Consider the following 12,443-nt stretch of genomic DNA (forward strand, 5'->3'; position numbering starts at 1 on the left):
ATAAAAATGGGGGGGGGGGGTACCTTAGATCTTGTCCAGAATTGGTTTTGTTGAATAAACATTATATTCTCCTTTACCTTTTATTTGTAATCTTGAAAACCAATCACAACCATTTTAGACTATACAATATACCGTTACTGCGCCTGACAAATTCCTACCTTTGACCTCTCCCCTCTAACTCTGGAAACCAACAGGAACACGCTAACCGTAGATTAAAGTTGTTAATTATAGCTAATTAATAAAAAAAAAAAAATATCCTTGTCAGATGTTAAATAGTGTTCAACTTTAACAAGATTTGAACTAAAACTGGTTGCTTTATCCCACATCCGATTTAATCAGTCGTTTTGCAACCAAGTGCGTCTAGTTTACAATATGGCGAGAGAAGCATATTATAATGTGTAAAGTTCAATTAGGAAATCTTCAAACATTAATGACTTTAAAGTCCACGTGATCATTCATTTTAAATTGTCTCATCCTAACTGAAGAAGCTTGAAACCCATGCCACCATCACAGCTGCTTTAGTGTCATCTGTTTTTGCCAAATGCAATTGTCTTGAAAATCACCAATTAACAATTTCCATGTATACTATAGAACAGAAATGGCGGAAGAACTGTAGATTTCTTTGGGATAAATCAGGATTGTAGCTCTCTTATATGCCCCCCCCCCCCCCCGAAACGCACAGTATTGCAGACAGCTAGGAACCAGTTGCGGGACTCGTGCCACGCACTTTCAATGGGAAGGAAGGGTGAACCTTCTGTCTGCACAATTCTCATGCTCATGAGCCCCCTTTCACTTCCAAAAATTGATGATAGCAAAAGAGTTTTAATGCCTTTTAAAGGTTGGACGTCCTGTGCAGCCACTCCAGATATGACCGAGTCGTAACTAAGTTTCATAGTTTCTGTGATTGAAGTACAACACTACCACATTCTTAACGTATTGGAATCGTAATATACAGTTGTACTGTATGTGTGTTTATTTCCGCGGGTTTCAAATTTTAGTACTTTTGTCGATGACGCAAGAGCGCTAATCTATGACTGCGTTAAATTGTGAAAATATTTATTTTTCCATGATCACATAAAAGTACTAAATCACGAATCCTCAAATCAGTGCATGACCTTCCCGTGCGCCAGATTTTGGATACGTAAAAAACAAGAACATGAACAGTGTGCAGTGTCGCTCAAAACTACTGAACCATATTATCGCAAGCCACGTCCACCGAGTCTGGGAGTGTGCATGGAGACAATAGGCGTGGTCTACGGCGATGCCACTATACCGGAGTCTATGAAATTATAACCTACATTTCTCGGACAAATCTAAAGTTTGTGTTATAATTTTTCTGAATAGATGTACCTATGTAGTTTAGAGTCCTTAAATACTGTGTATTTAACAACCATGAACAATAGCACAGCGCTGCTAGTCGAATAGATTAACAAATGTGGATTTCATTTTGTAAATCAGATTTTAACCATAAAAATAATTCCCACACAATTACCGGTTATTTGTCGATAAACCTAGTTGACTATACACATTTGCTCTCTCTGATTTCTATAAGGAAATGCACTGTATAGATGTATATCATATTAACTTTAAAATGCAATCTACGCTAACGACATTCTGTAAGACATTGAAATTGAATCACACATCAATTTGACCAGCATGCATGGTATTTTGCACACCAGTGTAGGTCCTATTTCTTAAACTACACTGTACTCTAACAGATGAATTTTGAACAAAACCCGAATCTAATAAATAAGATCGATATGCATCTCATTCAATGTGACTGGAATGCTTCAACTAAACGCCTACATAGTCGTCGTGTTATGTTGAAATTAACTTTAGATCTGTGAATCTTCTCTTTATCCGCCTCCAGCTATGCCTCCCCCAGTGTCGTTTTATAACCGACAATAGACTTTTAATTACATTACAATTTTTTTTTTCTCTTTTCCTCATTTCAATACAAATATTTCCTTTTAATTGCGGCACCTTTAGTTAATAATTTTAATGTCCGACCTCGTGCTGATGTGACGATAACCGAAGTTATACAAGGTATATATATACCCCCCCCCCCCCCCCCCCCCGTAAACACTTGAAGAGTCATGTGTGGTTTTTCTATTAAAAGATAAGTGATATTAAAACAATTTGAATTTTGATCATCTGTTAACGTGCTCACTGGACATCACTAGATGGTGAAAATTCCTTCGTTTAATTCCATGATGTTGACAAAGATTTAGCGTTACAAAGAGAAAGGTTTGAAATAAAACCTGCGAAAATCGTGATCACTCTTATAGGGTACTGAACAGAAAACGTCACTCCAGAATATTACGAAGCCCCATCACTCACAATCTTAAATTCTTTATTTTTTCCTCCAGACTTTCACTTTTTCGTCGTTGTCTCCGTAACCAATGCTTCTGTGCTTGACGATACTGATCAATGAATTCATCATAGTCCTGTCTGGAGAGTATCAGTCGACCATCTGGTGCCGTGACTCCGGATTCAAAGATGGACATATTTTTCATAACAGCTAAATTAGCTGGAGATAAGGTCCTTTTCATTCCGCTATTGTCGGGTTGGGTGATAACGTTGTTTATGTCCGGTAAATGTATAGAATCACTGACAATGTCACCATCAGTCTCTGTAGACGTCATAACCTCCTTCTCTTCCTCAACTGACAGAAGGTGTTGGGGTTTTGCGCGACGCTTTGCGCTCTTTGCCATCGGGAACGATTTACCGCAGAAAGTTACGTTGCGTCTCAATGACGTAATTTCTTCCTCTGCGTGGACACCCATGTCATTAGATTTTTGAGAAACTGCTATTTCCGGAGCTGTTTGACTTCTAGCCATGTCCTTGTCGCTCGTATCTGGCGGTTCCCCTTCCCTTTGTTTCGGAAACATTCGAGGGGGTTGGGATATTTTGTCCGTTTTCTCCTCAATATCACCCGAAGAGTAATGGCGTTTGTATCTTTCTCCGAATCGATTCCTTTTCTTTATTCGTTCCTGAACAGTCTGCAGAAACAGAGTTTTCTTGCTCTGGGAAGTTGCTATGTGCATTTTTTCAGCTTGTTCTATGGATCTAATGCGCTTTTCGAGTCTCTTCTTCAAATCAAACTGCACTTGATATAAATTCCTAGATCTCAGCATCTCGTAAAGTTCGTGTTGGTGAAGGTAATCCTCTTCACTTGAAAATCTAATATGAAACATAAATTTCGACATATTGTCCCCTCTTATCAAATATTATCAGAAAAATTCAAAATTAATCCTTTCTCGCCAAGTGTCAACTACAAATTAACACCTTTCCAGTATCGTTATAAGCCTCGGATCGAAGAAATCCCAGCGGACTGTTTAATTATCTTGTATCGAGTTTCACTGCTAGATAAAGCGCATTAGGTCTTTACTTTCTCTCTCTCAATTTGTTAATTGCCCGACCATACATCGGCACGTAACCAGGTATTTAAAACCAAGCAACTCATCAAATATGAATAAAACACAAAATAACCGCCGCTAATTGTTCCCGTCTTCCCTTAGTTGAGGTGTTTTCTCTCCGAGATCGCTGGATTTCAAAGTCAATCAATTTTCTTTCAATTACCATATCAATGAAAATTTTCAAACCGAGTGGAACTAAAGCTAAATAAATTTGAAAAAGAATTCGACCCAATCTATATTTTTAAAAACTCAGTATTGAATATTGATTTACGTTAAGTACCATGTCTTTCCGGTGTTTGGCTAAGTGTTTAACATGGCGTATATATGGAAAGCAACGTTAAACTAACAGATTAAATGAGCGAGCAAATATTGATGAATTGTTTTACACAACCTTTTCTGAGTCCAGAAATCAATTTTGTAATTCCCTCTTTTTGGCAAAAAGCAGATATCACCAGCGAAGTATTTATTGAATCACAATTTAAGCTCTTGGCAGTCTCGTGAAGCATGCATATATATATTAAAAGATTTCAGAGAATACGCTTGATCTGAACTGTACAGTTTCCGTTTTGAAATTGATGCCAAAAGCTGCCCGTGTGTCGTTTCGAACAACATATTATCAGTATCCATCAAACAGGGTCTATTGAAAACGAGACATTTTACGGAGCTATTGAAATCTTGCAATATACCGTCACAATCCAATAAACAAATATAGACTTAAAGGATTAAAAAGAACATGCGCAAATCATTAAAACGAAATATATTGTGTAAATTGCCGTGCTTTTAATTATATTTTTGTTTCTTTTACGGAAGATACGATTAATTTTTATTCAAAGGTTGATAGTTTGGCGCTCATAAACAAATGGTGCACGAGAGACGTCATTGAAACATTACATTAGCAGTGTATTTCTTATTATTGTCAATATTCAATAAAGATAAAATGATCACCAATAAACTATAACCACTGTAGTGATAAAATGTATCGACCTGTGATACCAGGAACCCATAATGAGGGCAATTAAGAGAAAAACACGGCTGGTTTGTTTGAATTTGGAAACTGAAATGCTCGCTCACTGGAATTCCTAAAGATCACTGCACTTCTCCACAATATTTAATCCCCAGTCCTTCAGATTGTTTCTTTTTCTTTTCAACACAGACAGAACAAAGACCAGGCCGTGGATCTCGGATGTTTATTCATGAATTTATCACATTTATTTCATGATCTAAAACAAATACTCTTGGACGGAAATGAAACATACATAAATAAAACATGCGCTAAATACACAGTCTCTCAGATTATAAAATGCACTAAATCTTTATATCACAGTCAAATAATTTTTTATATCCTCTGCTATTAGTACATTGTAATTCCATACAAAATATCTCCACGTCCAATCATCGATTTCGGATCAATGAAGCCACATAAACCCAGACTGATAATACGTCATTAGGGTAGGGGTGAATATAAACTGCTAAAGCAAACTCAACATCACTAGTCTCGTGAGCATGGACGCGAGTTGAGTACACGGAATCCACTATGGTAGTGATCTCATTGTATGACATATTGATGGGGAACCCTGACACCTTGTAAGAAGAAAACGTATTCTCTAACTCCGTCAGGTATTGCTCTCCAGGGTTGTGGCCAAGATTCTCCTCCAAACTAAAATGGATAATATTTAAAAATAAATTAAGAAAGACGTCATAAGACTTTTCATTAAAATGTTATACACACCAAATGCACAGAATCAACTAAACATTATTGTGATAGCAAGTATCACAAACGGACTCTGCTTTATGACATTATTTGCTAAGTTCAAGGTCCATAACTCTTTTAAAAATAAGTCAAGAAAGTCCAAAATCAAACTAGATCTGTAACCCATTGTTATAAGTTCATGTATAAGTTTTTTATTCAATAGTTGCAGGGGTATTTTTTAAAAAGTCTGAAGAAGCATTTCCATGGACGGACAGACACATGCATAACTGACCACTATAGGGTACCTGCCTATTGTGGGACTATAATTATCAGTTACATGCACTTTAAGGAGGTACTCTACATCGTCATAATGGCTGACTTCCTTTTAAAACATGGATGAAAATATAAATATCAGCAATATTTGTCTATTCATTTCAAATATTATTGCCTAGCTGAGTAGCTCAGTAGGTTAGCACGTCGACTGCTGAATTGTAGATCATGTGTTCGAGTCCAGCAGGGGTTTTAAATTTTTTTCAGATTACTTTCTACCACAAGTGCATTTTTAACTAAACAAAGTAAATTTGAAAGTTTTAAGTTTCAAAATATTGTTGCACATATCCTACACTTTTCATCCATATCGAATTTCTATGGTGTCGCATACCTCCTTAAACATCTGTCTTTAATACTTTCATTAAGGAATAAATGTTCTGGTTGATTGCATTATGGGTAAATGAAAATAATGGAAGCATGGCATAATTACCCATGAATCAATTGTTTACAGTCTCATAATACAAACAAAATAGACATTTATTCCTTATATTTTGTTGTTTAATTTGTTTTTATATCAAGTTGAAAGGTCATTGCTTTTATCCAGAAATAAGGCCAAAAAAATTAATTATGTGATTCCTATTACAATTTTTTTTTTTCAGAAATAGGGAAGGTAGGTTGGGATTTCTTATCACTGTTTTCATTTATTTTCTTCTTGGACAAAGTATTAAAGAGGTCTGCAACTCCAGTGTTATTTAATGATAAATAAAAAAACATGCATGATACAATGATACTGAAATAGTGTGTAAATGTCATTCAATGTAAATGTACAATACCATGCATACTTTTTTGACATTTTAAATTTCCTAGCATCATTTTGGGGTAATCAAGAGCAGATAATTTGATTACGATAATTGAATCCCGAGCTTCAAAAAATTAGGGTCAAGGATCGAAACATAGGGTAGTTCAGGAAACCAGAACCACACAATAATTTTTATTTTTACATTATAGATACATTGAAACAGCATAGAGCTATTACCATTCTGCTGTTCAAAATCAAATTAAAGTAAAATCGAGCACCATAACATAAATTATCGCAATTCACCTTTGAATTAGAACGCTTTGGCCGATATAGTATTGCGTTGTATGATGACACATTTGAATCTGTTTGTAATACAATTGCGAAATGCAACAGAAACTCTCATTGGTCCATATGTATAAGTCCTCCCAAATTCCCTTATACGGGAGTAGTCAGCATTTGAAAACATGACGGCCAGATGGAAACAAACTCCAAAGGAAGAAAGAGAAAAAGTTGTATTCTTGTGTTGTTGTCTCATAGATTTAATATAAAAAAATTCCTAACATATTTTCCTACTATACTTGTGTCCAAACATACCTTCAAATATTTATTAAAGCCCCATACGACCCAAAAACTCACAGCTTTTGATGATTTTGTTCGTTCAATTTGAATCCCGGTTCATTTCCATACTGGCACAATAGCGTCTAGATGTGAACTAATACATCATCCCAGTTCCATTAAATGATAATTATTCAAATAGTTAAACTCATGGCAATGCAGCTTTCATTAGTCTGGGGGGCGGCGCTGGCCGGTCTCTATCTAATGGGCTTATGTAGCATTTTCGTTAATCAGGAGCTTATTTACCTTTACAAAAACTATCTGTTTTAATTTCTATTAATTATTCATGTTGATAATAAATGAAGAGCGAATACATAACTTACAACCAATTTTATGAATAGATACCAATAGCAACAGAATTCTAATTGACCGGATACCTAACATGGCTACGTCAACAAACGGAATCATTTGAAGCTGCAAGTTTTCGGGTCGTGTGGGGCTTTAATGAATATTTGAAGGTATGTTTGGACACAAGTATAGTAGGAAAATATGTTAAGATTTTTTTATATTGAATTTATGAGACAGCAACACAAGAATACACCTATATCAGGCCTCAACCGTGCGCAGCTTTTTGTGACCCGTAAATTGAAGGTTTTTATAAGAGGTGGATCTGTAGCTCTCTGTTCCGTCATAATATTTTTTCAGAGAGCTACATTTTTCCAGCTAGTAATTTTCTAGTCCGTCCACCTGAATTTGCTCGAGAAAGTGGGCAGGCTGTAATCAGCCAATGAAAACTCTTATTGTATTACATCAAACATGTCATTCAAACTGTTCAATCGTCTCATTCAATTGTGTTGTCACACAACGCAATACTATATTGGGTAAAGCGTTCTAATTCAAAGGTGAATTGCGATAAGATCAAAAAGGCAACTTTTGATTTTGCAAGAGAGGCTTTCCATATATAAACTCCAAAACTGACAGCACAACTTACATAGGCAGGAGTTTTCTCATGATCTGTGTACAGTGTCGGTTCCAGCGGGTAATTAGCCTGCTCCTCCATTCCATTATCTTATTCTTCAGTAGTGTTTCTATCTTCTCTTGAAGGTCAAGGACGGCATTCTTGTTGGTTGGTTTGTAATATAGCTTCTCGGGCTGTAAAGAAATGTTCTTTGATGAGAATTAAAACTTCAGATATTTGTTTAGGGTGTGACAAGCATGGGCTATGTTTTCGACTGGCTTGTACTGGAGTTTACATACATCTTATGTATACATAAAATTCACACTTGGAGGTAATCTGTGCTGATAAAATTGCCAAAGTGCCAGGATTATCTTTCTGAAATAACCCCCCCAACCCCCCAAATATAATGATCATACAACAATATACATGTCTACAGGGAAACAATCTAATTAAAATTAAAACCAGATCCTAAGATATGCTCACAAGTATATGGTGCGGATCTCTGAAGTCTGATTTTAATTACATTGACAGGGAAAAATCTCCATCTGACAAAATGAAAACATCCAGAAAATTCTGAAATTACATGCTCATTAACTGTAAAATGACAAGTTTTACTTACGACGATGCATATCTACAATCATATAGTGACCGTCAATTTTTATTTGAATCACATTAACAGCTGCTTTGATCACCTGATAACTTGCAATGCCTGTGTTTGGAAAACTGCGGGAGAAAAACGGCCTCCAAGATGAACCCTGGGAAATGTCAAAGTTCATTTGTGCTGGTTTCTCATACTGTTGAATGTTAGCCCATATCTAAAACAAATATGATTTTTTAAAAATCTCTATCCTGCACTTATTTGTGTAGAAAAATTAGTTTCTCTCTTTACTGATTTAACGTACATTTTCTGCATTGATCAAGCAGCTGATGGACTGTAAGGGGCAGTAACTGTCACGGTAACTGAAGTGTTCCCCAGTTCCTGCGTTCCAGATCCAGTAATCGGACTCCTGTTCTGTCATTACATATGCTGTTGGACCCTCAGGGATACCTTTTCCTAAAGAAAAATTCTAGTCTATTACTTCTCAGATAGGTCAAATAATGAGTATTATTTTATACATTGAACATTCATGCTTACAACACTCGCATCATCTTCAACTATCAGTTAAACAGACTAACATGGTTACAACAAAGAATCAGGGATAACTTTGTGTTATATTATAATTTCATGTAAAATACTTTAATCTGATTTGAAACAAGATTGCTACGCATTGCCATATGTCACCAACCATCACAAAAAAGCACAAAAGTCCCATCTCCTGTAAAATTTGTCGAATAAAAATTGTGGTGGAATATGATCAACTACATATTGTGACTAATAATCCTACAAAATTTGAACAAAATCCGTTGAGCGGTTTCTGAGGAGATACGTCCACAAAGTCAAGTGGGACAGAAGGATGCACAGACACCAGTATTTCTATGTCCCACTTCCGCATTGCAATGGGGGACAAAAATCAATGTTTCCCTTTGGGAGTAAAGACCACACCCTCCAAGGTGATAGTATCTAGCAACAAGAAACATTACTTGACAATGGGTGACATTATAAAAAATTACCACGTGTCAAATTGACATGCATACACTTCGTTATAGATTTTAGAAAGATGTAGTTTAAGCGTTTGAAATAGATGCAGTTTTCAGTGCGTTACAGCAACATTTTGAATGAAATCGATTGTTTGACAGAAACAAGCGATAATTCGCAGCCTGGAACATACATGTGCCGTGTTACTATTGAACTGTTAATCTTAAATTATATTCACCAAGTTAAATTTTCTTGTTACTTGTTTAAAGAAATTCAGTAAAACTTTTGTGCTCTCTCTTTCTCTCTCTCTCTTTACTTACTGTTTCACATTGAGTATCAAAAAAACTGGGGACTGCACTTTGATTGACAATGGTTTTTTGAGAGGAAAATTTTCAGTATTACCCTCAAATACATGCACTATTCATATATCATTTGTTATTTTTTCACCCCATATTTTTCTAATTACCAGGAAATAAATAATTTTGCTATAAACATTTATTAAAACATACATGTATGTGCATCGTCGGAAACCCACAGTCGATCATAATCTGCGACTGACCGACTGGCCGTGGGTTTTTGACGATGATGTATGTGTGTCCATCACATCTGTGTTTTAGTGTACCCTGTTCCCTTCTTTAGAAGAGAGGTGTAAAGAAAGTTACCAATAATGAGCCAGGTTGTTTTCTTCATGTACATGAAGTAGTTAGCCAGCAACACAGCATGTTCCTCCTCATCTCCAGCCATCATCTGCAGGAATTGCTGGAAGGCAAACAAATTAAAACCTCAACACAAAGTGTAACATCGATATTGACAATATGCCATGAACAGTTTAATTTAACTTTCCTCTAGAACTCAAGTAAATCATCCTGATCATTTTTATAACAACATTTTGTACGAATTTTAATTAATAAAACAATTGTTTGAAGCCTTGGTTAAAAAGTTTTGAAATGAACCAATGCATTTTATCAGCTCTCAGATTTCAAAATTTACTTTGATAAATTTATGTGAACTTTGGGTTGTCATAGACGGGGAAATGTGAGGACTATAGAGATGTTATGTGTAGCTGACTTACATCACATGTACTCCAGATATCACAGAGCCCCGGGAATACCACACTGTCTGACACCGAGGGTATCATAGACACGTACCGCGCCACAACTTCCTGTCAACGTGGACAAAAGACATTAAAAATGTGACTACAGAACATCAATAATTATGTAAACAGCAACTGTATGGGCATACAACAATGTATTGCATATACACAGTTGTAAAATACCTACCTATTGCATCTACACAGGTGTAAAAGCCTAAAATAAAGCTGACAACTATCTGGGACTATCACAGTAACTGTTGTACATCTTTCATGATTTTCTTTTCACTCAAAAAACTTCATTTTTACAAAAGTTTATTGATGCTTACCATTTTTTTGACCTCTGTATCTGCCTTTTCAAAGATCTCCTGTGGAGGTTCCAAGGCCTTGAAGTATCGGGTGACAAACACGGTTTTACCGTTCACGTCTATCACTGTTGTCTTGTACTCTCTGTCCTTGAACTTGGCATTCAGAGTTTTCTCCCAGTTTTCAGCATACTGTAGAAGCTTTTCATCCTCTGTTGTTGCGAACTAGATAAAACATTCGAGCCATCAATGACAAGTTTCAACGTTTCAGCAAACTAAATAAAACATTCGAGCCATCATTGACATGTTTCAATGAACTAAATAAAACATTCGAGCCATCAATGACATGTTTCAACGTTTCAGCAAACTAAATAAAACATTCGAGCCATCAATGACATGTTTCAACGTTTCAGCAAACTAAATAAAACATTCGAGCCATCATTGACATGTTTCAACGAACTAAATAAAACATTCGAGTCATCAATGACATGTTTCAACGTTTCAGCAAACTAAATAAAACATTCGAGCCATTAATGGCATGTTTCAACGTTTCAGCGAAGTAAATAAAACATTCGAGCCATTAAAGACATGTTTCAACGTTTCAGCGAACTACAACTCCAAGACTGATCCCACGCAACATTGATAGTGAATCATTGGAATATAAAGTCAGTTCAGTGAAGAAACTTGCCCTTTCTCTCATTGCTTCTGGAGGCTGTAGTGGGGGCTCTATTGTCATAAATATGCTGATGTAAGTATTTTCTTCATGTGAACCTGGAGTTGTTCCTTCCTCCTCGTCAGGCCCCTGCGTGTATCCCAACAGAACAGGGGGCTTGTTCAGTTTAAACGTGCCTTCAATCTACAAAGGTAGCAATTCGCATAATCGTTATTTTTTCTATGAATAAACAGCATCATGTTAGATTTGATAATGTATGTCCAGTAATGTATAATTTCAAATGTGAATTCAGCTGATCTGTGGTGGATCCAGGATTTTTTATCTGGAGGTTCAAACAACCAATATTTACCAGGCAAGTAAAATCAATCAAGCAAGAAAAAAAGTAATCCTTACAATAGGTCATAAACATATGGTGTATGTGTAAATATGCTTCAGTGTGCTTGGTATCAATGGTCGGGGCCATGTAATATAAATCTTAGAATCTGTAGTTGTTTAATATATTAATCTACAGGCATGCATGTAAAACCTTCCCTAACCAATGCATTGAGTTGAATATGTACATTTGTATACATTGGGTGGAGGGTTTGGTGGATGATGTCTGTGTGGTGGTCAACTGCATAAAAAACATACGTTTTTAAAATTATCATGTATACGCAAAATCTTAGAATATGTTATATCAATTGTATCTTCGTTTATTGTATGTTTCCTTTAAATGCATCAAAGCCCAAAACACATGTATAATTAAAACTTAAACGGAGGTTAAAATGCATTGTACATTAAAAATCTGACCAGGAATACATCTGAAGCAAATTAATTTTTACATATCTACATTGAAAATATTACATTTATGTAGCATAATTCCAGGGAGTCTGACACCCTGCTGGATCCACATACTCCCCCTCCACCTGCTGAATTATATAAATGTACATTTGATCACCTTTCCATTGAAATACACAGTAGAGAATGGAATGGTCAGTCCCCCTAGCCACTTCTTCTCTATCCTCTGGTGGACAGTAGTTCCTCTCTGACGGTCATCCTAAATACAGTACATTTTGTATTACATATCTACTCTACAATGACACAACATATCTTACAGCAATTTGATAGA

At 35.9% G+C, this 12,443-nt stretch overlaps 2 protein-coding genes across 3 annotated transcripts in view; both read right to left on the bottom strand.

Annotated features, from left to right (window-relative positions):
- Window positions 1–2,093: 2,093 nt before the first annotated feature.
- LOC125671366 (uncharacterized) lies at window positions 2,094–4,129 on the bottom strand. Its single transcript, XM_048907015.2, has one exon. The coding sequence runs from the start codon at window positions 3,207–3,209 to the stop codon at window positions 2,337–2,339; it is 873 nt and encodes a 290-aa protein (XP_048762972.2). The 5' UTR covers window positions 3,210–4,129; the 3' UTR covers window positions 2,094–2,336.
- Window positions 4,130–4,589: 460 nt separating this feature from the next.
- Window positions 4,590–12,443, bottom strand: part of LOC125671362 (coiled-coil and C2 domain-containing protein 2A-like) — a 54,383-nt gene continuing 46,529 nt past the window's right edge. For both annotated transcript variants that reach the window (XM_048907008.2, XM_048907007.2), the window contains 9 exons: window positions 12,273–12,371; window positions 11,351–11,518; window positions 10,687–10,887; window positions 10,340–10,429; window positions 9,930–10,026; window positions 8,594–8,745; window positions 8,384–8,506; window positions 7,725–7,885; window positions 4,590–5,076 (listed from right to left, as the gene is read on the bottom strand). In XM_048907008.2, coding sequence (XP_048762965.2) covers window positions 4,812–5,076; window positions 7,725–7,885; window positions 8,384–8,506; window positions 8,594–8,745; window positions 9,930–10,026; window positions 10,340–10,429; window positions 10,687–10,887; window positions 11,351–11,518; window positions 12,273–12,371 — 1,356 coding nt within the window. In that variant the 3' untranslated portion in view covers window positions 4,590–4,811. The remainder of the gene's footprint in view (window positions 5,077–7,724; window positions 7,886–8,383; window positions 8,507–8,593; window positions 8,746–9,929; window positions 10,027–10,339; window positions 10,430–10,686; window positions 10,888–11,350; window positions 11,519–12,272; window positions 12,372–12,443) is intronic.

Source organism: Ostrea edulis, chromosome 4 (genome assembly GCF_947568905.1).
Source record: "Ostrea edulis chromosome 4, xbOstEdul1.1, whole genome shotgun sequence".
NCBI lineage: Eukaryota > Metazoa > Mollusca > Bivalvia > Ostreida > Ostreidae > Ostrea > Ostrea edulis.